Source organism: Lissotriton vulgaris, chromosome 7 (genome assembly GCF_964263255.1).
Source record: "Lissotriton vulgaris chromosome 7, aLisVul1.2, whole genome shotgun sequence".
Lineage (NCBI taxonomy): Eukaryota > Metazoa > Chordata > Amphibia > Caudata > Salamandridae > Lissotriton > Lissotriton vulgaris.
The window spans coordinates 644,135,783-644,162,817 of record NC_141695.1 but is presented as its reverse complement, the minus strand read 5'-3'; the positions used below and the strand labels follow the sequence as shown (position 1 = coordinate 644,162,817).

Below are 27,035 nucleotides of genomic sequence, written 5' to 3'. Positions count from 1 at the left end.
ACATAAAAGTGCACCAGCTGGAACCTTGCGTTGCGCGTCCCATTCCGGGCCCCTTCCAGTATGCCATTCCAGGCCTCCTCGGGTATCTCAGTCGCCAGGTCAGCCTCCCATTTCGCCTTCAAGGTCAGCAGTGGAGCGACGGATTCCGAGACCATACGTCGGTATAGGCACGTGACAGCCTTGACCGTCCCCGCCATCATGACGACGTACTGGCAGCCCAGGGACAGCGGTGGCTCCGACATGCCCGCCCTCCAGTGTTTGCGAATCGCCGCCGTTAATGCCGCGTGAAGGAGGAAGTCCCCACCCGCCAGCTCGAAGCGGTCCTTCAGGAGGTCGAAGGGCAACATCGCCCCGTTTTCGTACAGGTCGCCCATGGATGACAGTCCTTGCTGGTCCCAACCGTCCAGCCCGCGCCACGAACCCCCGTGCGGAAGTGCCCCGCAGAGTTTAAGTGGGATCTCAGGTGCATACGGGACCGTAATACCGCATCTCCGGCGATATCTGTTCCAGCATTTTTGGGCCGTCGCAAACTCCTGAGTGAGGTGGAAATCCCCCATCGGAAGCCCCAGTACAATCCGGGACAACACCTGGACCGGGCCCGCCGGCTCTCCTGATCCGTCCTCCCCTCTTCTGGCCCGCGCTACCCACTGTGTCAGCCATTGCAGCTGCGCCGCCAGGTAGTAGAGCTCGTAGTCCGGCACTGCCAGTCCTCCATCCGCCCGAGGGCGGAGAAGTGTGGCATGTGCCACCCTGCGCCTGCCCGCTCCCCACAGAAAGCCGATGACCATCGATCTCAGCCGCCGAAAGTAGCTCGCCTGGATCCAGATCGGGAGGGTCCCGAAGAAGTAAAGCAGCCGCGGCAGGGTCACCATCTTGAGGAGCGCCACCCTCCCCATGAGTGACAATGGGAGCGTGCCCCAAAAGTCGAAGTTCCCTTTGGTGTGCCTGATCGCCGATCCGATGTTTCCCTCGAGGATATCGGCCCTGTCATGAAAGATCGAGGTGCCAAGGTATCGCAGGCTCCTCTCTTCCCTTCCCACGTCACACCCTCCGTAGTTTGTGGGCATGCTCTCCGTGGGCGGGCTGGGAATAGGTGGGACTTCGCCCAGTACACTCGGAGGCCCAAGACTCTGCTCAGCGTTTGCAGGAGAGCCTTAGCTCCACGCAGGGAGTCCGCCGAGTTCGCCAGGAACATCAGCAGGTCATCTGCGTATAATGCGATGTGGTGTGGTGTACCTTTCTGTTATATCACTGATATAAGATGACGGCTCATAGGATGTAATAAAATCTCCTGCTAATACTATTTTTGAGTTCGGGTGAAGAGAATCTAAAGTTTCTTCAAGAATAGAGAGAGAAGGGGATTCAATATTAGGCGCAGTTGTTCTTACATAAATGTTTAAAAAGACCAAAACCAGTCCTGACTGTAACAAAGCAACAACCCCCATTAGGTCTAAGCATTCTAACTGTAATGGGGTACCTGACTTAACTACATTATTTTTTATGAGGATCAGGAGACCACCTGAAACCCTCCCGAAAGGTTCTAGTGGCTTGGCTTCTAAACTATAGATCATAAATCTATCAACAATTTTTTTCCTGTTGCCCAGGTCTCCTGAAACATACAGACGTCATGCTTACTTATTGACAGTAGCCAATCAGGGTCACCCAATTTAAGTGGAATCCCCGCCAAATTCCAAGATATTAAACTAATATCGGTTTGAGTTTGAATGACCTCTGGGTCTGCTTTGTGAAAGACTTAAGCTAGGAACCACAGGTATAGTAGTTGGAGTACCATCCATTCTTGGCCCATCAGGACAAAGTCTGTCAGGGTTCTCGCTAATCCTGCTCGGGGCAAGCGGTCATCCAGAAGTGTTTCACCACAGCCTCTTGCCCCATTCACCTTTGGAATCCCACAATTTATGATTTCCACCCCTGTGTTTCTCCTCCTGCCACTAGGGAGATCCAAGACATCACCAACAGGGTTAGCTATCCCACATGCTGACATTGTACTAGGATTTATTCAAGTATTCCATACATGCTCATTACTCAGTCAATCGACTGCATTCAGATTAGAGACAGGTGCTAAGTGGCTAGCCTGCATAGTTAGATCGCGATATTGCACTGAGAAACCTTCAGGATTTCCAATGTTTGGAGGAGATAGCTTCAGTCTAATCCCAGATGCGATGTTTCCCAAAAGATGGCACGTGCGGAGTTTGAAATTAATCAGGTTTTCCACTAGCTGTCTGTTGCTCAGGGTGACCTGTATACAATCAAAGGCTACAATGTCTGAGGGACACCGCCTGGCTTTCAAAATGTCAGATCTAATCACTGAAAGGCATTTGCACTTTCACCTCAACCAATAAATTACTTTCTTACTAAGTGAATCAGTGTCTTCATTAGCTCCAGGGTTTAGTTGAGGCACTTTTGACAGGTAATTTAAATTTTTTAAATCTCAATTTGATCTTGAGTATTTACAGTTAGAGTTCTTGAGGGGTAATCTCGCTGGGAACAGAAGGCAATTTCTTGTACATTATCTAAGTAGATGGGAAAGGTTGCCTTATCATTGTCTACTCCACCCTTGACCATATTAACAATAGCGACCTTGCTATTAAATACTACTTGATTTGAGAGCCTTGGGGGTCGCATAAACTGATTTACATTAGGGACCCTTAGAGGTTGGGTGACTTCTGGCACCTGTTTAGTCATTTGAATAGATCTTAAAGCAGCAGTGGACTTTGGTACCCATTCTGTTTGATTAGAAACTACTGTTGCTTTTGGAGAATGTTGATCAGTATGAGGTGTGGTAAACAGTTAAACTGGGCTTTCTTCTTTGCAACAGCAAGGGGAGCTCATCTTTTGCAGCAAAGAAACTTGATCCACTAACGAGACAACTATGCCGCTAAGATGGTTCAGTTTTAAATGTACTGTTAGTAGAATTACTGTCTCAACAGATGTCCGATGCCTTGTTGAGTCCCATTTTCAATTTGACCCACATGATTCGTCCCGGGCTGGGCCTGCGGTAAATGTGAATGTAACCTTCCGGTGCCCTCAGGAGATTGAAGAGGTGCAAATTAATTTTGAAAAGGGATATTGGGAGCAATGATAACTTCCGGGAAAAGCAGACATTGAGCATAGATCAAGTGTTCCATAAATTCTGTTTCCTTATGTTTAGACAATAAGGAAGCTGTATCCTCTACAAGTTCAATTGCCACGTGCTGGTGATGATCTGAAATAGCAGGATTTGCAGGTTGTACAATAGTACATTTTTGAGTTTTTTTGATTTTTGTATTTCTAAATATGGACGGAACCTTTGGCACTTTATCCTTTATCTTCCCCTTGTCAGTATTTAATGGATTTAGTAGAGACTCAACCTCCTCAATTAATAAGTCGATATCCGCCAGCTTTTTGGTATCGGTGTTTACATGCAGGTCACTATCAGCTTCTTATGTCTTGGTTTCCGAGGTTTTTTTGCATTAATTTCAGCCCTCGGGAGAACACCAGCTATCCTTTTGCCCATATTGTAAATTAAAATTTTCCCCTAGGGACAGCATAACCAACAAAAGAAATACAAATAAAGAGAAAATGCGACTCACTCAGAAATGGTGAAGCCTGGAGGAGGTGTCAGGTTAATCTCTCACGATTCTTTGGGAAGTCAGTTCCTTGTGAGGGACCAGGTCAATACCCCATTACAGTATCATCACAGTCAGGAATCTAAGTAAACACGAGCTGCAGCAGCACCCCAACTACAGATGTTAGGGACGGGGCCCAGCTCGGCCTCCTCTGGCCAGTGACGGGCCCGCCCTTGGCCCGTGCGCGTCGCGTGCTGCGGGAGCCCACTGTGATTTTTAAAGCGCCTCCTGGCGCTGCTGATGGCGTTCGCTGTAACTGGCCACGATGCAGCCTGGACCTTGCAGTCTCTTTGGCCCTGTCCTGGCTCCAGTAGCAGCAGAAGTAGTGGCAATAAAACGGGCATATGACAGTATGAGAATCTAATAAATGAGCAACAGAAAACTCACACTTATTACTAGGGTGACCAGTGTGGCTCAATGGTTAGAGCGGCAGACCCTGATACAGAGGTCTAGCTCGGGACCAGGGTCCAATTCCCCGCCTCGTCGGGTCTTGGGCTCAAAATACCACGGACCTGATAATTCTCGCCTCGGTGCCTATTCTAATCATAGAGTCCCACTCTGCAACTCTGGGCAATAGCTTGCTTAATCTCCACAACGGCCCCCACACCGCTAAGGATGCCTGGCCTTCACCTTGGGGGTGCCCAGGAGTGGACGCCTCACAGGGAAAGCCAGGACAGGTTCCACAGCGGTATTCGTACAAGCGCCTTGAGACCCTTGCGGGTGAGTAGTGCGCTATACAAGTATCAATTTCAATTTTTTCAATTTCAGTACTGTTAATATAACTCTGGATTGAAAAAAGCTAGGCAACAAAGTGTAACACATGACATGTTTTGTAAAACCGCCTTCATTAAACCAGGTTGTTACAAAATATTTTGAGAAGAGAATGATTAAAACATAAATATGCAAAGCAACATTCATCCAGTTCAAAAAAGGTCAGGAAAAGAGTGGGAGGTCAAAAGACTAGGTAAGGCAACTTGGACCTTTCATACTCCAACACATACTATTTGCTTTTTACTACCAGCCATGAACATTTAACTTTACTAAAAGCCATGAGAATAATGTACAATTTGAGGAACATGCTGCTTGCTACTACTGGTTTTCCCAACTTCTATCAACCAATCAATCAGGTTTCTTGTAAAGCGTGACTACTCACCCGTCTGAGTAGAAGGGTGGAAGTCTGACTCGCTGTGCTTGGCTGGTGAGGAAGGAGCGGACCCATTCTAGAGCTTTGTCTTGAATTCCGGCATCATGGAGAGTTGCAAAGAAAGTGTGGTGAGAGCCAGTGTTGAAGGTGGCCGAGAGGTTCAGGAGGATAATTGCTGCAGTTTTGCCTCAGTCGAGAAGGGTGCGGATGTCGTCTATAGTGGAGAGGACAGCAGTCTTGGTGGTGTGGTGTGGTTCCTCGATTAGGAGAGGTCAAGAATGTGGTTTGTTTCGATGAACTCGGAGAGTTGGGCATTGTTGGACTTCTTGATGACTTTGGCTAGGAAGGGGAGCAGAGATGGGTCTGTAGTTGATGTCTGTCGGGTCAGCAGAGGTATTCTCAGCAGAAGGTTGATCTCTGCATGCTTCCAGTCACCAGGAAGGTGGGGGACTCGACGGAGCAGTTGATGGTGCGGCAGAGTTAGGGGGCGATGGGAGTCCCAGCTCTGTTGAAGATGTGATGAGGGCAGGAATCCGAGGGGGCTACGGAGTGGATGCTCGTCATATTTCTGAGGGTGTCATAAGAGGTGAGGATGATTAAAGTTTTCCAGGGTCTGCTCAGGCCTGGAGCCATTGGGTGCAGTGGTTGCAGGTGGGATGGGTGGGTTTTGGATTGCAAAGCTATGTTAGATCATCTTGAGCTTGTGGTGGAGAAAAGAAGCGAGGTTGTCGCAGTGGTCTTGAGAGGGGTAGAATATTTACAGTCTCCATGCTGGGTTTGACAGATTCTTTCACAATGGTGAAGATTTCTTTGCTGTTGTGTGCATTGAAGTTGATGGGTTCCTGTATGGCTGTTTTCTTTGCTGTTCTGATGAGGTGGTGGTGTGCGGTGACAGCAGGTTTTTAGGTTGCTTGGTCTGCAGAGATTGCCGTCCACTATCTTTTCTTGAGCCATCTGCAGGTGCGCTCTTGAAGGGCGGAAGACCACCAGCTGGCTTTCTTGCAGGGCTGCTTGCCGGAGGGTTTCCTGAGGGGAGCCAGTGTGTTGGCGCTGTTGGAGATCCAAAGGTGAAAGTTACGTGCTTAGGTGTTGACGTTCGTGGTTTTCGGGGCCGGGGTTCAGCTGAGGGAGGTGGGGAGCTGGTCTTTGGTGACCTTATTCCAACTTCTGCAAGAAGAGCAGTGGGCATGGTGGTGTACGGTGGGTTTGGTGATGGCAAAGTGGACGCAGTGGTGGTTAGTCCAATGTAGCTCGGAGGTGTGGCTGACGCTGATATTGGTGTTTGAGGAGAAGATGGGGTCAAGCGAGTGTCCTGCGGAGCGGGTCGGAGAGGTGACCAGTTGTTTGAGTCCGATGGTGGCAAGGTTCTCCAGTAGGGATGCGGTGTAGTGGTCGTCAAGGTTGTCCAGGTGGAAACTGAGGTCGCCAAGGAGGATGTAGTCCATTGAGGTGAGTGTGGTGGCTTCGCTGAAGAGGGGGGCAGGGTCCGGAAGGTCAGTAGATGAAGGTGTAGCGGAGGGTGGTATTTGGGTTGGGCTGGATCTGGAAGTGGAGGTTGAGTGGTAGTCTGAGTTGGTTGTCAGGCGAAGGGTGTTTTTGAGAAACAATGGCGAAGCCTCCTCCCAGCCAAATGGTGCGATCCTTGTGGATCATTTTGTAGCCATCAGGGATGGCGGTTGTTAAGTCTGGGGATGTGGTGGTCGGGTCCGTTCTTGAGGGTCGTGCGGTCGGTGGGTCTGGTGTGGGTAGGCAGGAGAATGTGCAGTTGTGGCAGCTGAACAGGCCTGGGGTGTTCTTCGGTTATGCGAGGTGGCAATTGTTGGAACGTCCGGGTTGAGTGCGTGGAGGGTGCTTGTGTCGCAGCGGTGAAGGCTGCGGGGACCAGGGTGCCTGGTGCTGGGAGCAGATGGGCTCAGAAAGGCTTGCCTGTGGCGCGTCCGCGTTGCGGACACAATTAAGTAGTGTTGGGGAGGCAGGACGGCTGGTCAGCTGGGAGGCAGGATAACAGCACTTCAAAAGGGGGTGGGGCAACAGGGAGCAAGCAGAGGCGAGGCTGTAAGAGGGGACCACGGAGCATGGGAAAGAGAGCGAACTGGAGTGAAAGTAAAGGACAGATGTAAACAGTTACAACAAGAGGCAGAACTAAGAAATACAGAAAAGGCAATACAAGTAAAGAAAAGAAGCAACAGAATAAAAAGAAAAGAATAGAAACAGCAGACAGAACAGAAGCTCACCACTGGCCCACTTGGAATGGGGCGCAGGCCTGTGGGTGGAGGAGGGCCTCGAACTACGAGCCTAGGTCTCAGGAGGGCAGACCACTACCCGGTGGAGCTGGGCGGTGGGGGAGCAACGCATGCTAACAAGGTCAGTGAGGCCGCCATTAACTACTGCTGGAGAGGCGGGAGGGCTGGTCAGCTGAGAGGTGGGTAAAAGGCGTTTGGAAGGGGGCTGGCTGCTGGAAGCAAACAGCGGAGAGGGCTGGAAGGTGGGACACAGAGGACGGGAAAGGGAGAGGCCTGGAGTGAAAGTAAAGGACAGAAGTAAACAGTGAAAACAAGACGCAGAACAGCGAAATACAGAAAAGGCTATAAAATAATAGAAAAGAAACAAGAGCAATAGAATAAAAAGAAAAGAAAAGAAACAACAGCAGACAGAACAAGAGCTCACCACTGGGCCACCTGCAATGCGGCGCAGGTTGGGGTCTGCGACTGGAGGAGGCCCTAAAACTACGAACCTAGAGCTCAGGAGAGTAGACCACTACCAGATGGAGCTATGCAGTGGGGAGAGCAACGCATGCTATGAAGAGATCAGTGAGGTCGTTTTCATCCCCTACTGAGAAGAGGAGCTTCCCTTTTACCATTGCTCAGATTCCTTTCTACTTAACGTTTTGTTCTCTGGCTCTACTTATTTACAGATATATCGTCTACATTTTAGAAGCACTGTGATTAGACATAATGTCATACCTGTTTGTATTTCTGAGGCAAACTCCAGCCAAAAGCTTGGACTCGTCCATCTTCTTTCTGTACATGAGCTTTTACCTGGCGGTACTGCTCTCTCTTCTGTTCTCTTCTTAAGGCTATATTAGCTTCAGAGCTAAAATAAACACATTTGCTCATGAAAATCTCACTCAGCAAAGGAAATCCCTTGTTACAAAATACTTTTCCGTCATCTTAGTAAATATGACAAACTTGTATCTGTATATTGTATTATATTCCTTAACAAAAGTCCTTTCCAAAGTATTCACAGGTGGTATACGATACGCAAAAAAGAAATCTAAGACAATGTCACACTCTACTTCTTAAAAACTGTTTTTGCTTACCAAAGAATTGCAATATATGAAGCAATTCACATCATAGCTCAGACACTATTTCTGAAAGATAGGTGAATGTATTAAATAGTGGGTTCTATTGTTTGTATTCCTTTTACTTTGTCCTCATGTCCACTACCACTGGCGCCAGCAGATTATTTAGAAAGCCTCTTGCACAGATCAGTAGTATATTATATAGACCAACAATATTTCAGCCTCAACTGCTATAGTAATTAGTCCAGGAATATTAAGCTGAGAAAAAGATATACTTCAGCAGTCTCACCAGAACATTATTTATACGCTCCACATGCGTTTCAAGTAGCAAATGCAAATAAGCACTAACAGTGGCATATTAAACAGTATCCCCAACCTAACCTATGCACATTTTAATATGCAGCTAGCACATTTAGCGTATTTGAGCAGCTATGCTACCACACTGAGCTGCACCAGTGGAACAATGATAACCTTTCAGCAATACAAGAGGCACTTTAGGGTCATCTATTAGTGGGGCCTGTCATCAAATAACGTACCAGAGGCGGCATTCATTTCAAAGTCACATTTTACAGCCGTTTTAAAGTAGGTACAATGAAGTATGACATAAATAGGTAGTTACGGTTGTAGCAGGAGCTACTTATTTGCCTTACTCACTAATTAAGTAGCACTGTCATATCTGTTCTGAACTGAATCCTTGACATACATGAAAAGCAGTCTTGGCACACTGAACTACACTAGAATATTACTAATCTTTAAGCAGAAGAGTAGGCATGTTAAGCAGCCTTTAGTAGCAAACCTGCTGATCTAGGGCCTCCACCCACAAAACCCCAGGACAAATTAGATTAGAAGAATTGGGATACGTCACAGAAAGGCAAGTGTCATTAGTCAATATAGTAACAGTTTACGCATCCTAAGAAGACAGGAGACCTGCTGTGATTCAAAGGAAATGGTGATTAACTGATATACCACGTTCTACAACTGGGAAAGGTTCAGTGTATGCCCCTCAAAAGGGAATGCACACACACTAAGACTTGTAAAAGGACCAAATGCAAAAATCCCCGCCTAAGAAATGGGTATTTCGCCATACACCACTCCTTCAGTTACTAAACGACCAGCAGTATTGCTGTACGTCTTTCTGCTATGTTAGCTGGATTACAGCATATTCTTAAAGAAGAGCGAATTAAGAGTGCATTCTAACAGGGAAGAGAAAATTTTAAAGTACTGGAATCACCATAACAGTTATCTTTTCATGCTCCTTCTTGAGCTCCCCCCTATTCCAAATATTTGGCATCTTGATTACAAAGTCCTAAACATTGGGATCTTCATTCCAGTTCCATATTTGCTGGGAAGAGGAGGCCAATAAATTCAGATCCGTATTAAAGCAACCTGGATGCAGAGAATATGCTGGCCAAAAGCTGCATTATTGAGGCAATATGCATCCAGTCAATGCTGCAAAAGATAAGGGGGACTCCAATTGCCTCCTTGAAATTTTTCATCAATGGGAAAATGCCATCTGGAAAGTCGCAATAATTGCATCAACTGTTGAGGAATAGGGAAGTCTCAAATAAGGCTCAGATATCTTAATGTTGTCTTGTGTCCCTAAGCATGAAGCACAAGTTACTTACCTCCGGTAACGATATATCTGTTAGAAACAGTAGTTAGTATTAGATTCCTTACATTAGAATATCCCCAGGCGTCAGACTGGATCCGAAAACTTTTGCGTAGCAGTACCCTTGCGCGTCGGTAGGCGTCGGCTGCGGCTCCGCGTCCGTCGTCGGCATGACGTCGCCGGAATACTTAGACGCCGCCCACGCGCGCTGACGTCAGTTCTTATACACAGCTTTTCCGCGCCAGAAATGCAGAGCCATGATAAAAACCAACTCTGGTGCCATGAAACTAGGGCCCTGAAAGGGATGACCTTAACCCTAGATATTGGTTCGCAGAGCAGGGAGGATGGGCGGGGCAGTAAGGAATCTAATACTAACTACTGTTTCTTACAGATATATCGTTAACGAAGGTAAGTGTAGGAGACTAGGGTCTGCAATCCTATGGTCACCCCAGATTTTTGCTTTTTGCTTCACTGGTTTACGACTTTTCCTGGCTGTGGGCCTGCTAATCAGACCCACAGCCTAGCTCAGTGGTTCCCAAACTTTTTTGACCCGTGGCTCCCTTGACCTAATTGGCAGTTGGCTGTGGCTCCCCACCATTTTTTTACCCGCGCGCCGGGGTGCCGCGGCGCACCCTTTGGAACCCACTGGTCTACATGAAGAATCACGTCTAGACGTGATGAAGGATTCAGAGAGTAGCCATCACTGTCATAAAACTTTATTTGCAATCACAAAGATCTTATAAAGTACATCTCAATGCATAAAGCACTCCCACTAAAAGTAACCAGGCTAGAGAAAGGCTCAAGGAGCTCTGTGGCGTTACAAGAAGTTTACGTGAGGTGGGCTCTGATCATGGGCATCCGCAGAAATGTTTTGGGGGGGGCACATTTTTAACTTCATCACCATCCCCCTTGCAACCTTACCCCCTCTGCCTTACACCCTTCTCCCCCTCCACCTTGCACCCTTCTCCCCCTCCCCCTTGTACCCTACTCCACCTCCGCCTTGCACCCTTTTCTACCTTGCACCATTCTCCCATCTGCCTTACACCCTTCTCCCCTCTGCCTTGCACCCTTCTCCCCTCTGCCTTGCACCCTTCTCCCCTCTGCCTTGCACCCTTCTCCCCTCTGCCTTGCACCATTCCCCCCACTGCCTTGCACCCTTCTTTTCTCTGCCTTGCACCCTTCTTTTCTCTGCCTTGCACCCTTCTCCTCTCTGCCTTGCACCCTTCTCACCTCTGCCTTGCACCCTTCTCACCTCTGCCTTGCACCCTTCTCACCTCTGCCTTGCACCCTTCTCCCCTCTGCCTTGCACCCTTCTCCTCTCTACCATGCACCCTTCTCCCCTCTACTATGCACCCTTCTCTACCTTGCACCCTTCTCCCCTCTTCCTTGCACCCTTCTCCTCTCTACCATGCACCCTTCTCCTCTCTACCATGCACCCTTCTCCTCTCTACCATGCACCCTTCTGCTCTCTGCCTTGCACCCTTTTCCCCTCTGCCTTGCACCCTTCTCCTCTCTGCCTTGCACCCTTCTCCTCTCTGCCTTGCACCCTTCTCCCCTCTGCCTTGCAGCCTTCTCCTCTCTACCTTGCACCCTTCTCTACCTTGCACCCTTCTCCCCCTCCCCGTTGCACCCCTCTCCCTCTGCCGTGCACCCTTCTCCCCTCCTCCATGCACCCTTCTCTACCTTGCACCCTTCTCCCCTCTGCCTTGCACCCATCTCCTCTCTGCCTTGCACCCTTCTCCTCTCTGCCTTGCACCCTTCGCCTCTCTACCATGCACCCTTCTCCTCTCTACCATGCACCCTTCTCCTCTCTGCCGTGCACCCTTCTCCCCTCCTCCTTGCACCCTTCTCTACCTTGCACCCTTCTCCCCTCTGCCTTGCCCCCTTCTCCTCTCTGCCTTGCACCCTTCTCCTCTCTACCATGCACCCTTCTCCTCTCTACCATGCACCCTTCTCCTCTCTGCCTTGCACCCTTTTCCCCTCTGCCTTGCACCCTTCTCGGCCACCCCCTTGCACCCTTCCCACCCAATGGAGGGGGCTGCCACCTGGAACAATGGCACCATTTCAAAAGCATGATGGTCTCCCCATGCCTAAAAATGAATGTGTCCGTCTGCAACGCAACTGGTGCTAATGTAAAGCGCTCTGATGCCTTCGGGTGGAGTTTGCGCCATATAAAACTGCAAAAGAATACTTGGTAGGGGGCCTTGTGCTGCTTTTGGGGAGCATTGAATCAGATGACGTAGTAAACGCCCGTAACCCTGCCCCCACCCACCCAACGCTCTCCACCAGGACCCTGACCCTGCACCCACCCACCCAAAGCTCCCCACCAGGCCTCTCACCCTGCACCCACCCACCCAACGCTCTCCACCAGGCCCCTGACCCTGCACCCACCCACCCAATGCTCTCCACCAGGACCTGACCCTGCACCCACCCACTCAACGCTCTCCACCAGGCCCCTGACCATGCACCCACCCAACGCTCTCGACCAGGCCCCTGACCCTGCACCCACCCACCCAAAGCTCTCCACCAGGACCTGACCCTGCACCCACCCACTCAACGCTCTCCACCAGGCCCCTGACCACGCACCCACCCAATGCTCTCCACCAGGACCTGTCCCTGCACCCACCCACCTAACGCTCTCCACCAGGCCCCTGACCCTGCACCCACCCACCCAAAGCTCTCCACCAGGACCTGACCCTGCACCCACCCACTCAACGCTCTCCACCAGGCCCCTGACCATGCACCCACCCATCGCTCTCCACCAGGCCCCTCACCCTGCACCCACAGTACCAAAAGCTACTAAGTAACCATAGTGCACCGACTCTGTCAGACTCTATTGGGTATAATATGACTTTGTGGGGTCCTCCCCAGAGTGATGCAAATAAGCAACATAACATTATAGGACAACCTAAATCAACAAAGAAAAAACAGAAAGTCCGGTTCCACTTAGATTCTAAGTTATTTTCTAAAGGCATATGTTTCTCTTACTTGGCATCTATCTAGGTTTTGGTTTTTTAAAGAACCTACGATTCTCTCTCCAACCCCTAGGTCGCTCTCACTCTTTCTCTGTCACTCTGTTACTCTCACTCACATCTACTCATATGGTGGCCTTTGCACAGAAGCCGGATGGAAAACAATGTCCTGCCATCTACATAGCACTTAACCCTAATATCCATCTACCCTGCACTGCACCTTTCAGGTCTTTCACCTTTCCTTATTCATTTATGTCAAACTTTTTTCTCTCTCCCCTTGTGCCCTACTTTTCCCTCATCAATCTTTCCTTTTCACTCGAGTCGGGAGAGGCGATGGACGCAATAATAAAGAAGAGCAGAGGTGCGGTGCAGTACAACAGAGAACCACACCTTTGCTAACAAGCAAGAGTAGGGCAGGGAGGGACAGAAACGGCATGTGGTGGAGAGGGCGGGGGACGGTGTGTGATGGAGAGGGCAGAGGACAGGGTGTGATGGAGAGGGACAGAGACGGCGTGTGGTCTCCCTAAGGTAATGCAATCCTGCCGTGCGCCGCTCTAGGCTTCTGTAACTGCAGTATGGCCCATTGTCATTCTGTGTGAGATAATCGCCACAGACAGAATGACAATGGGGCTAATTGACAGACTGCAGGTCTGGGAGGAGCTGTTGAAGCCTCTTCAGCACTTCAACGAAATGTGAGATGGCCTCCAACAGCGAGTGCTGCTGACGGCATTTCTCCCCAGTATGTAGCGCTGCCCTGCACTTTCCCACATCGTGCCGCGGCGCCCCTGGCTCCTCATAACGGCGCACCAGGGCGTCGCGGCGCACAGTTTGGGAATCACTGGCCTAGCTGTTCGCTCTCTAAATTGACATTCATGTACCTTAGGTGCATTTACCAATTGGTATTGGGTCACACTTGTAAGTCCTTGTACAGTGTACCATAGGTACCCATGGCATAAGTGAACCCAAGGCCTACCAGGGGCTGCAGCATGTATTATGCCACCCCTGGCTGGCCATCCAAATCTGACACAACTGGCTGATCAATCAGCTGGGGCAAGGTGGTGTAATCACCCTTTGCTTTAGATATAGTATACCAATATCTAAACCTAAAATGGACACATATACTCCTGTAAGTCACTCCTATGGCAGGCCTTAACAATCCTGGAGGCAGAGTGCTTGGAATTATGTGAGATGGTGCTCTAGCATGAGCTGAGCCTGTCTGCAGCTTTCGGAACCCAGTCCTTTAGCTGTTTCCATGATAACGCTATACCATATACTCTTAAGTGCATTATAATCCTTGCGGTTATTGCTAACTTTGGCATAGCATTATCAAAACATGTCGAGTAAGGTGTCATACGAATTGGAATACCACCCTTCTAGAGGGACATGACATGTACCTAACTGTGAACCCCGGTTAAAGTTAAACTCGAGCCTCAGCATCACAAAATGGATGCTGCCACCAGACACAAGTCTGACCTCCTGCTGCTGGGAGTCCTTCCAGCGAGGGAGGCTTGGACAAAGGGTTTCCTGCCTTGGGAGGTGCTAGCACCACCCCAGACAGGATTTTGTGTATTAGGTAGGACAGGCCTGAAAGGAATGAGACATGCCTGGGGCACACATGGTGCCTCTGTGCATACACCGGTTCAAACCAGTTGCTGGGGCACTCCAGCCCCAGCTCTGGCGTGAAACCGGACAAAGAAGGGGATGAAAGCAATATCTCGGTGGATGTCTTTCAACTTTCTTCAATGTAACGTTGCTAAGACCAAGGTGATGCTTTTCGGTGAAGCCAGGGTCCAATGGTCCCCTGATTGGTGGCCACTATACTTAGGCCCAGTCCCCGAACCTAAGCTAATAATCAAGAACCTGGGGGTACGGTTGGAACCGGAGTTGACTATGAAACAACATGGTAACAGCATTGTGGGATCTTGTTTTTATATGATAGGTCTCCTTCGTAGGATATTCCCTTTCCTCCCAGACTCCTTCAGAAGAACTTTGGTTCAGGCTTTAGTAATCAGCCGTCTTGATTATTGTAATGGTCTTCTGGCAGGTGCAAATGAAGAGGTACTAGACCGCTTGCAAGTAGTGCAGAACACAGCAGCCAGGCTGGTTCTTAAAGCCCCCCCTAGATCTCCATCTAAACCTCTGCTGAATAAACTTCACTGGTTGTCCATACCTAAATGAGTGAAGTTTAAGACCTGCTGTATTATACATAAAGGTCTACATGATCTAGGACCGGACTATTTGGCCAGAAAATTTGTACCATATGTCCCCACTCGCACTCCTAGGTCTAGTGAACAGCTGCTGCTGAGTGTACCCAAGATCAGCAGAACTAGATTGGGTGGTAAGGCCCTGTCTGTGGTGGGTCCTATTTTGTGGAATGCGCTTCCACTTTTACTGAGACAATGCCCCGACCATCTTCTTTTCAGGAAACAATTGAAAACTTTCTTGTTTAGTCAATATTAGTTAAGCCAGTCTTTTGTTTTTAGAACTAGGTAACTGTTTCAGAAGGTTTTAGAATTTCAATGCTATTGCTCTATACTTGCGTGCCGGCTGTCTCAAGGGCGGAGATACTCCTGCGGGAGTCTATTCCTAGCACTATACAAACCTGCAAATAAATAAATAAATAAATAAAAGGATAGGGGGTGTAACCACCCCCCTTCCTGGTCCCACCCATAGGAGGGACCTAGTCATAGTACAGCCCCCTTTAGCAGAATAAAGGTAGGAGCTGGTCCCATTCCAAGTTAGATTATCCTGAATTGATTTTACAAGAAGAAACTCTGGACTTCGACGTTCTGCTCAACAGAAGACTGAAGAAATCTCCCTTGGGGGCAAGTAGTGTCCACCCTGCACCAGCAGGCACCATCAAGCGTTCAGCGGCTTCACTTTGTCGTCTTCCCTCTAGGATCCAGACTTCAGAGCCCGACGAGACCCGGATTCCCAGACCTCTCCGACCTCTACCTACATCTGCAGCACAGCTGTGATCCGTGGGTGCGACGAGACACGTGGGACCGGCCATCTTGAAGAAACTGCACTTCGCTTCCAGCACGACTTCTGTGGTATCCTCGACGAAGTGCTTTGTGGATTGAGAAGCCCCAGCCCCGAGCAGCGCCTGCACAGAAGACCAGCCCTCCAGCATCCACGAGATCTGCGTGGGGCCCTTTTGCTTGATTGCTGCTCGACGCGTTGTCTGGTCACTTGCCGGCTGGCTAATGGCCTCCTAGACGACGATCCTTGAAATCCACACCGCTGGTCTGGTTGCTCCAGACTGGCCCCTGCTTCCCTGCAAAAGAGAAGCACCTTGGACCTCCTGGTCCGCACCAGACGCCGATTCCACTCACCGCGTCGGTTGCCTTTGCCAAGGCCTGTTGACGCCAAATCCGGATCCAACAACGTCGACAGCGAGAGCCTGCGTGGGACAGCTCGAGCCTACACCCTGGTCGTCGAAGACACCACCTGGTCCACGTGGCTGCAGAGTTAAGCGTCCACTCTTCACCTGATCGCGACAACAGCCTCTGGTTCCTTCCTGGTTGCACTCCAGTCACTGGCTAGTGACTTTGAACATTGTCCCCTCTGCTTTCAGGTCTTCAGCTTCCTTGATCCACCCTTGGATCACACCGGACCGCTTCCTCCTGGACGCCTGCAGCATCTTTTCTTTCAGGCTCCATAGACTTCAACGCACAAACCCGACACAACTTCACACCTATGCACCCGAAGCCCGTGGGTGAGGTAACAAGAGCATTTCGGTGCTCAAGGGTAGATTGACTCTCCGTTTTAGTCCTAACTCGTCAGGATTGTCCGTACTCACCTTTTTCTTGAACTTTACTGTTCCTAGACGTTGTTACGCATCTCACGTGTGAGTTCACACTCTGCACACGCGTTCCGTGGGCCTCCTATTACTTACCTAAAGTTAGGGTAGTGTAGTCCCACCGATCCTACAGCCTCTGGACAGCTCCATTCCTTTAATCGACTTTCTTAATCCACTTACTTAGTATATAGTTTGTCATGCCCCTAGGGCACCATTGTAACTCGTGCAACTTGACGTATTTTTCTTAAGAGTATTGTCATGTGCTTAGCCCTCTGATTTCATAAAGAGTTCAGAGGTGTATGTTAGTTAATAAATATCTTGTTTATTTTCATAACTACCTGTGTGGTGTCCTTTCATTTGGTACTCAAGAGGTTATAAGTGGTAAAACAGCTGGCTTTACATGCCAAAAGAGTTTAGCCTAAGACTGCTTTGTCCATGCTACCATTAGGATAGCTGGTCTATAAGGTTGATTTACAACCAATCACCATAAGGGTTGTTTGGACTGATACAAGGTGATCACTAGAACTAGTGAGCATCATATATCAGGCCAACTTCTCACATTGGTGTGCAGCGGTTGGGATTTGAGCTTGCTGTTGTTTTTACCAAATATAATATTGAGATATCATTTGAAAGATCACATGAGGTACCTTCTCTACGAAGAGCCACTCCATCAAGAAGGTTATAAATAAACATTGGAGCCTTATCGCCAAAGATCTAGATATCCCTAATGTACCGATGCATGCTTTCAAAAAAGCCAGGAACATTAAAGACTATGTAGTTTCATCTTTTTTAGAGTATCCACCTGAACCTACCATTGCCTCATGCTGGCAACAACCACGGATAGTTGGACACTATAGATGTGGTAAATGTAAGGCCTGCCCTTCGACTATTCAATCTAAAGAATTTGTGTTCAAAAACCATCGACATACGCACAAACAACACACAAACTGCAACACTAAAAATGTGATTTATGGAATAATTTGTCCTTGTGATCTCATATATGTAGGTCAAACACAGCAGCGCGTTAAAGCACGTTTCCTTTCACATTGCAGCAGAATCAGATGCAAGGTACCGGGGGCACCTCTAGTTGAACATTGCACCAAACATAACCATTTGCCTGAATCATTGAAATGGGTAGTTTTGGAACACGTCACATTGGGCCCAAGGGGAGGAGATCTATCCAATATTTTGAATATCAGAGAGCTTAAATGGATCTACATTTTCAACTCTGTAACTGAGGGTCTCAATGAATTTGAAAACAGCTTTGCACAATTAGCGAATCTTTAGGGTAACAGGTTGTATTTTCTTCCAAGTGACACTAACGTGAGTTGATGTTTTTCCCTCCCTTTTCAACTATGTTATGTGTAAACTGGTTGATTTTTCACTATCCTATGTGACAAGTGCACTCATCATTTCCTCTGTACTTACAGTTACTTAAATGTATAATATGATGAGAATATGGCGTTGGCATAAACGTTTTGAGCTTGTATGTGCACCTGTACATAATTGATCTTCGTGCAACTATGTAACGTTGAGTCTACACTATCCTGTGAGATAAGTGCACTCAATAGATCCTAATGGTTAGATGGTGTGCTTTGAATATCTCGATTGGCTAAGAATGTAACAAACAAACCTAACTCTCTTGATAGGTCTGGGCTTCTATTTTTAGAGATTAGACCCAACAGTGCCAAGACAAATTTTTTTTAAAAAGATGGACAAAATACTATTTAATTTTAGATTGGAGTTTTTATAACTCTAAGGGAAAAATTAAGATTTAATAGTAATACTGATAAGACCTAACAGCGCAACTAATGGATAATATAAATTTCAATTTGTAGTTTTGTAACTGGAGGGAACCTAAACTACAAACCATTCAAATAAGTGGAGTCTTTCTTCCACTTTTACCCCTTTGACACGAGGCTCCGCCCATCCACCAACCAGGAAGGGTTACTCTCGAGGCATCAGCCTAGCGAAAAAGTTACCGGAGACTGCACACGGGACGAGAATGACAGTCCCACGCTCGTAATACAGAGCTTCTTTTGACGAATTTACGGACGCACGGACGGGTGTCTTAAGGTAACCAACCCCCTTTCCCGCACATACTTAGATAATCGTGACGGGATCACGAACGCCTGAAAAAACCTGTGGGGTTCTGTTTCATTCACAGATTGGATGCTATAAACACTGCGCGTGATCCAGTCGTCCTGCGTGGGTGTCCTTCATTCAATGGAGATAATTAAATTAATTTTGATACAAGCTCTTCAGAATCGAAACTTTAGCATAAACACAAATTGATATAGATTGTTTCCTTTTTATTAACTTCCAGGCATAACCCATTATTTCTCCACCTGATAAGGGTTTACACCCTTCAACAAAAAGCGGTAACAATATTATTTATCAATATGGTCTATGATAGCCCAGTCCTTCTGCATAGGATTAATATACAATGAATAGTAATAAATAATTCGTTTTTTTTAATTAGGGTTCTGTTTACTAATTTCTTGGCAAATCCATTGTAACACACGACTGACTGCAGTAATTAACCATATGCAGACTCCATCGCGATTGTCTGACTGTATTGTACAATAGTGGTAAGAATTACAAGATGTCCACCTGCTGTAACTTTAGGCTTTAATAACACATGTTTAAGAGAGTGAATAGACCACACAGTTTGTATTTTGTTTCCTTTGTCCAGGCCTCTCATTGAAATTTATAGTTAAACTATATGGAATATTTTGATCCTCTGAAGCAATGATTTAGCGGTAAGCCCCCCACGTTATGACTTTTTAGGGATCATTCGTGTTTGGATTAAAGATGCGTAAACCTTTTATTTGGAGATTAACAACTTCTCTTGTTCTGTAGGCTGGAAATCCAACCCTACCGATAGGAAACTCTGTCAGAACCCAATAAGACTTTTACGTTTAGAGGCCAACTAGGTAAACCACAATGTGGCATCTATCCAAATATGTTCCAAATGTCCCTATTGACACAGATGTTTGTGTAAATCACGATAAGGGATGACTTAATCTCACTGTAATGTTTGTTTTTCCTTTGTACTAGCTGACACCCACCAAAGCTGTAGATTTTCTACAGTCACTAACCTTGTTTCCGGACCAAGAATATCCATCTTTTAGTTGATCACACCGTCTCGCCCAGGCGGAAGGTGAGAACCAGTCTCCTGTTTAATATTTAACTTAACCATGTGAGATTCAGACCCATTAAGAGAACACGGTTTTTTAATGGTCTACCCTGCTCCACCATCTTTAGAATTCATAACTGGATGGGTTGGTTTCTAAATTAGTTTTTATAATTATTCCCTAGGAATTTGCCCACCCACAACTTCATTGTCCTGATGAAGACCCGCTCGTAAGGAAAAGATTCCTACAGTCTAGTTGGGTCGAAACGTAGACGACTACACATCCACTGACAAACTCCGGTCCCAATCCAGACATTTATCGCTTCAACGGAGTTAGGCCAATTCTGCGAGTTAAAATTTGGACTCTTTATGAGCCTTATGACGTGGCCTTCACTTTAAAGGACCACTTATAGTTGTTTTCTAGATTATGAATAAGATTTGTCACTGAATGACTCAGATCACATCCATCCTATCCCCGACACTTCCCTCACTTCACCCATCCCCGTTGTGAATGTGGGTACACACATGTTCAATAAAATTTGTTGATTATTATATGAACCATCAACCTATTTGAATAGCATGTATATGCAATGTTGAATTAAACTCTCTTTGCATCCAATAATTTTGTTCTCTGAACTAATTCAATTTAATATAATGAAATGAATTTGTGAATTTCTCTGTTCTAAGTCTGAGCACCCCTTCCCTTCATTCTAACTGTTACCCAGGTCCCCATTGACTTTATTGGGTTTAACCCTGTTCTCCATAACCCCTCAGACAGCAGGCTGCTGCTGAGGCTGCAGGGAATGCTACAGGTACCCACAAGGTGTACTGGGATGATGGACTCCTATATTCTGAGGCAAGAGACCCCAAGCCTGGTACTACCAGGAGGCTGGTTATCCCCTTGTCTCTGAGAGGTTTCCTTCTTACCTTAGCCCATGAGATTCCCCATGCAGGTCACTTAGGCCAGAACAAGACTTGGGAAAGACCTGTCCCACACTTTCACTGGCCTCATATGTCTGAAGACACTAAAGAGTTTTGTCGCTCATGTGTCACTTGCCAAGCCAGTGGCAAGTCAGGTGGCACAACAAAGGCCCTCCTTATACCACTACCTGTGGTGGGGGTACCCTTTGAAAGAGTGGGGATTGACATTGTTGGATCAATGGACCCCCCACCAGCCTCTGGGCACAGATTTATACTAGTGGTAGTGGATCATTCCACTAGGTATCCAGAAGCTATTCCCCTTAGGACTACTACAGCTCCTGTTGTGGCCAGGGCCCTACTTGCAGTTTTCTCCAGAGTGGGGTTTCCTAAAAAGGTTGTCTCTGACAGAGGTGCAAACTTTATGTCAGGATACTTGACTGCAATGTGGAAGGAGTGTGGTGTAAATTACAAATTCACCATCCCCTATCACCCACAGTGCAATGGGCTTGTGGAGAGATTCAACAAGACCCTAAAAGAGATGATAAAAGGGTTACCAGAAAAGCTTAGGCGAAATTGGGACATCCTTTTACCCTGCCTTCTGTTTTCTTACAGAGTGGTCCCACAGAAGGGGATTGGCTACAGCCCTTTTGAGCTTCTGTTTGGGCATCATGTAAGAGGACCCCTATGTCTTGTAAAGGAAGGATGGGAGTTACCTCTCAAAAAGCCTAAACTTGACATAGTAGACTATGTACTTGGTCTCCAGGATGGCAGAGTACATGGAGAAGGCCTCTAAAAACCTTGAGGCCAGACAAGAACTTCAAAAGGCTTGGCATGACCAAAAGGCTGTCCTTACTGTTTACCAGCCTGGACAGAAGGTGTGGGTGTTGGAGCCAGTGGTCCCAACAGCTCTCCAAGACAGATGGTCTGGACCCCATATCATTATTGAACAAAAGGGAGAGGTCACCTACCTGGTAGACCTTGGAACTCACAGAGTACTTCATGTGAACAGGCTCAAGGCATTTGTTGACAGGGAGGACATGGGCTTGCTCATGGCCACAGATGAGGGACAGGAGCAAGAGAGTGACCCTCTCCCAGACCTGCTCACTCAGAACCCTGATGATGGGTCAGTAGATGGTGTAGTCTTTTCTGACAGCCTCTCTGAACATCAGCAAAAGGATTGCAAACAAGTTCTTCAGTCCTTTAGACAAATGTTCTCTCTGACAGCCAGTCAGATAAACTGGTGAACCCATGAGGTGGACACTGGTGACAGTCTGCCTATAAAGAGTAAAATCTACAGGCAACCTGACTGTGAGAAGGTGGCCTGATATGCAGTGCTCACTATTCTAGTGAACACTATGTATCAGTCCAGCAACCCTTATTGATGATTGGTTGTAAGTCAACCTTATAGACCAGCTATCCTAGTAGCGTGGATACGAGCAGTCTAAGGCTAAAGACTCGAGAGGGCGTGTTAAGCCAGCTGTTATACCACATATACCCCTTGAACACCAAGTGAAAGGACACCACACAAGTGTTATGAAAATAAACAGTTATTTATTAAAGATCACAACAGCCCTGTACTCTTTATGAGGACAGGGTACTAAGCACAAACCAAAACTCTTACAAAAATACTTAAGTTAGCACAGTATATACAAATGCCCGAGGGGCACGGAAAACCATATACTTGAAAAGTGGAATGCGAAATTACTAGCAGGTAAGTACAGTACTAATAGGCTTAGGAATCGCTAGGACTTAACTATAGAACCTTCAGATTACTTATAGGAGGCCTAGGGGACTCGGGTGCAGTGTGTGCACTCTCACGCGAGATGCGGGACAAAGTCTATGGTAGCTAGAATTTGCAAAGTTAGTGTTCTCGGGCGAACCCGACCTGGTAGGGAGAAAACGAAAGTAGATTCTGACCCTTGGATAGTGAGGCTATGCTGGGGCACCGAAATACCGAAGTTACCTAGCCCAGGGGCTGCAGCTGCATAGGACTCAAAAGACGTCGGGAATCCTCGTTGACGGACCAGGAGCCTGGAAGAAAGAAGTTGCTGGCAGGCGACCAGTGAAGAAAGTTCGGTGGATCCAAGCCTGGATCGATGGAAGATGACACCTGAAAGCAGAGGGGACCAAGTTCGAGACTACTAGCCAGTAGTCAGTGGGCACCAGGAGGGCACCGGATGGTAGCCACCTCGACAAGGCGTGTGGGTGACGCTGGGCTCGGAGATCTCACGGACCAGGAGGCGTTGTCGGCGACCAGGAAGGAGGATCGAGCTGTCCCACGAAGATAGAAGCTGTCGGCGTCGCTGGACCCAGGATTGGGCAACAAAGCCTTGGCAAATTCAAGCCCACGCGGTGGACCTAAAATGGCGTCTGGAGTGGACCAGGAGGGTCCGGGGTGCCTCTCTTCAAGAAGGAAGCAAGGGCCAGTCTGGAGCAACCAGACCAGCAGCAGTGATGTCGTCGGGCGTCGTTCAGAAGGCCACAAGCCAGCCGGCTAGTAGCCAAACAACGCGGTGCACAGCAAACAGCAGAAGGGCCCCACGCAGATCGTGGAGATGCAGGGAGGCTGATCTTGGGTGCTGGAGCTGCGCAGGGTCGGGGCTTCTCGGACCCCAAAGCACTCACCCGTGGAGGACACGGTGGGCTTGCAGTAAAGATGTTGTGCAGTCTTGGCGATCGTCGGTCCCTCGAGGTCTCGTCGCACTCACGGTTCTCAGCTTGGCTGTAGAGGTGAGTAGAGGTCAGAGGTGCCAGGGAAGCCGGGTCTCGTCGAGCTGGGTCGTCGGATTCGTGATGAAGGACTTGCAGCAGACCGCAGTGTTCTTTAGGATGGTGCCTGCGGATGCAGGGTGACTACTCCTTAGCCACAAGGGAGAATCTTGAGGAAGAAATCTTGAAGTCCTTTCGAAGAAAGTCGTGTCTTGATTCCAAAGATGATCTAATTTGAACAGGGGGCCCGCTCCCATCTTTATACTAAAAAAGGGGGCTGACCCGGTGACTAGGTCCTGCCTATGGGTGGGACTAGGTGGGGGGTGGTTACACCCCTCAGCCATGCCGGACTTCCCCAGGCCAGGGCTGGTGTGCCCCTGGAACTGGTTCAGACCGGCCTATGCGTAGTGAGCACCGGGGTGCCACTCAGCAGTCACCTTCCTGAAAAGCCCTGCCTACCCAGGATACACAAAACCATGTCTGGGACGGTGCTAGCACCGCCCCTGACAGGAAACCCTTTGTCCAGGCTCCCCTCGCTGGAAGGACTCCCAGCTGCAGGGGGTCAGACTCGTGTCTGTGGTGGCAGCATCCATTTTGTGGAGCTGAGGCTTCAGTTAACTTTAACCAGGGTTCACAGTTACATACATGTCGTGTCCCTCTAGAAGGGTGGAATGCTAACCCCGTCGCCAGAATTGGCGAGGGGTTAGTATTCCAATTCGTTTGACACCTTACTCAACATGTTTTGATAAAGAAATACCAAAGTTAGCATTTACCCGCGAGGATTATAATGCACTTAAGAGTATATGGTATGCGATATCATGGAACAGCTATTAGGACTTGGTTCCGCAAGCTGCAGACAGGCTCAGCTCATGCCAGAGCACCATCTCACACGATTCCAAGCACTCTGCCCTCAGGATTGTCAAGGCCTGCCATAGGAGTGACTGATAGGAATCTGTGTGTCCATTTTAGGATTAGGTATAGGTATACTACACCTACAGCAAAGCGTGATTACACAACTTTGCCCCAGCTGTCATGCAGCCAGTTGTGTCAAATTTAAGAGGCCAGCCAGGGGTGGCATAATACATGCTGCAGCCCCTGGCAGCCCTGGGTACACCTATGCCCTGAGTTACAGGGTCTGATAAGGTGGCCCAGTACCAATTGGAAATGTACCTAAGGTACATGGAATCCATTTTAAAGAGAGAGCAGTAGGCCTGGGGTCCTGATTGGCAGGATCCCAGGTCGACTATGTCCAAAACCAGCTAAAACACAGGGCAAAAAGTTGGGGGCAACCATAGTCAGGATGTACCTTCCTACACAACCCCCCCCCAAACGAAAGGAGATAAGGCTATCCTTGTCCAGGTAAGCCTCTATTACCTAAGTGGCCATATAAGGAAGTACCAGCTCTGGCTTGGTTTCCCCCTGTGTCATGGTCCACTAGGCAACCCCTCACCCTAAGGGTATCTGAGGGTCTCCACCATAGGGAATCTCTGTCTCTGGTGTGTCTTGGGAAAGTAAAAGGCTGATGCTGGGATGGAGTACTGAAGTGAGGCTCCTCTACCTTTGGGCTCAACTTCCTCCAATCACCATCCATCATATGTGCCTTTCTTTCTTTAGCTGAGATGCACTGAGCTCTCAGGGTCAGCCTCTGGCTACCTAAAGCTGGAGGCTGAGTCCCTCTGTTTGGCTTACTGGAGGGACAGGTCAGGTCTGGGGTTTTTAGGCCCCATGTTTGGCTGTGCCCAACAGTGTCCAGCTGTGGGAGTTCCCTAACTACTTTTAAGGGGGATCCCTCAGGAGTCTGACTTATTTTCACTTGGCTAGGTTTACCAGCTTCAGTGATCCTAATCTGCTGATTAAGGGGTTCTTTTGGACAGGGGGCCCTTTGGGGTCCACCACTGGCCTCCCTGATCTCTTCAGCCCTGGGCTGACTGAGGCAGGGTAGAGAGGTGCAGGTTACCTGCTCCAGACTGGGTCCCACCTGGGAAGGGTCCACTGCCATCAGGGGCTCTGCCAGGCTAGGCCTAACTACCTCTGGGGCAGTTCCTTCAACAGGGGGAGAGTCAGTTCCCTGAGGAGGCTGGCTCTCACCTAGTGTCTGGGAGGGGGAAGACTCTTCTTCCTCCTCAATGCTCTCTGTTTGAGTGGAGTGATCCATTGTTTCAGGCTTCACAACCTCACTATCTGTTTGAGTAGAGGCTGAGACCATTTCAACCTTGCCAACCTTTTCAGGAGGGCACTCAGTCTGTGTTTGGGCTGTGACTGTCACAGCCCTCCTATCCTGCTCTGGAAAGTCTGTCTGAGCCTGGGCAGTGGCTACCACTGCCCTTCCAACCTTTTCAGGGAGGACTGGTGCTTGGACTGGGGCTGTAGCTATTACTGCCCCACTAACCTGTCTGGATAGGCCTATCATTCTGGAATGAGTTTCTTGTTCCACCTCAGCCCATGCTGAGAGTTCCAGGTCATTCCCCAGTAAGCAATCTACAGGTAGGTTATCTGTCACTGCCACTCTCATGGGCCCTGTGACATTACCCCAGCTGAGCTTGACTACTGCCATGGGATGCCTTCTCTTCATTCCATGAATGTCTGTCACCTGATAAGTAAAACCAGGGGTCAGTTGAGCAGAGGGGACCAGATGGTCACTCACCATGGTGAGGCTGGCCCCTGTGTCTCTGAATGCCTCAACTTTCTGACCATTCACTAAAACTTTTTGTCTATACTTTCCCAAAATGTGGGGTCCAGTAGTGAAGTTGGCAAACCCCATGCCAGTCTCACAGACAAGAGTGTGGTCAGGGAACCTGGCTAGGCCATAGTCCTCCTGATTGCCCAAAGTAATGCCCACCACATTCTTGGGGGCACTCCCACCACCTGGGGGATTACCACTAGTGGTAACAGGAGGTTTAGGAGTATTACCTGGGGGTATATTTCCCTTATTGCCATGTTTAGGGCAACTGGCATCACTTTTGTACTGGCCCACCTGTTTACAGGTATGACAATAAGGTTTCTTTTGCTCAGAAGGAGTGTTCTGGGACCCACCACCCTTGTTGGAGTTTTGGGGCCCTTGGGAAGTCTTCTCTGTGGATTTATCCCCACCCTTCTCTTGAGGCTTGATTGATTCCTTTTTCTGGTCACCACCCTGGTTTTTAGGCCTAACCCTGGTTCTGACCCATTTGTCTGCCCTCTTACCCAATTCCTGTGGAGAGGTCAGATCAGAGTCTACCAGGTGCTGATGTAATAACTGGTTCTGACAATTATTTAAGATTTGCTCCCTCATAATTAGATTATACAATCCTTTAAAATCAGTAACCTTACTACCCAGTAGCCAGCCTTCAAAAGCCTTAGTGGCACAATCAACAAAGTCAGTCCAATCTTGAGACTGAGTTTTCTGGGTGTCTCTGAACAGCATCCTGTATTGTTCAGTGGTTAAACCAAACCCATCAACCAGTACATTCTTCAAGACTTGGTAATTGTTAGCATCCTCCACCCTTGTGGTGAGGAGCTTATCTCTACCTTTACCATCAAAGGAGAGCCACAAGATAGCTGCCCACTGACTTTGGGGAACACCCTGCACAGTGCAGGCTCTCTCCAAAGCAGTAATCCATTTGTGGATGTCATCCCCTTCTTTAAAGGGGGGCACTATCTTATTCAGGTGCTTTTTATCAAAACTCCTTTCCCTATTGCTAGGTTTATTGCTGCCACCAGTGGGAACTAGCCCACATAATTCTTGCTCTCTAGCAAGGGCAAGTCTCTATTTGGCCAGGGCAAGTTCTTCCCTTTCAATCCTCAGTTTGACTGCCCTTTCTTCAGCTTCATACACT

General features: G+C 48.3%; 1 protein-coding gene across 4 annotated transcripts in view; it reads right to left on the bottom strand.

Moving 5' to 3' along the window:
• Positions 1–27,035, bottom strand: part of SPAG9 (sperm associated antigen 9) — a 1,654,314-nt gene that overhangs the window by 1,003,258 nt on the left and 624,021 nt on the right. For all 4 annotated transcript variants that reach the window (XM_086930851.1, XM_086930853.1, XM_086930852.1 and 1 more), the window contains one exon: positions 7,734–7,863. In XM_086930851.1, the coding sequence (XP_086786977.1) occupies positions 7,734–7,863 (130 nt within the window). The remainder of the gene's footprint in view (positions 1–7,733; positions 7,864–27,035) is intronic.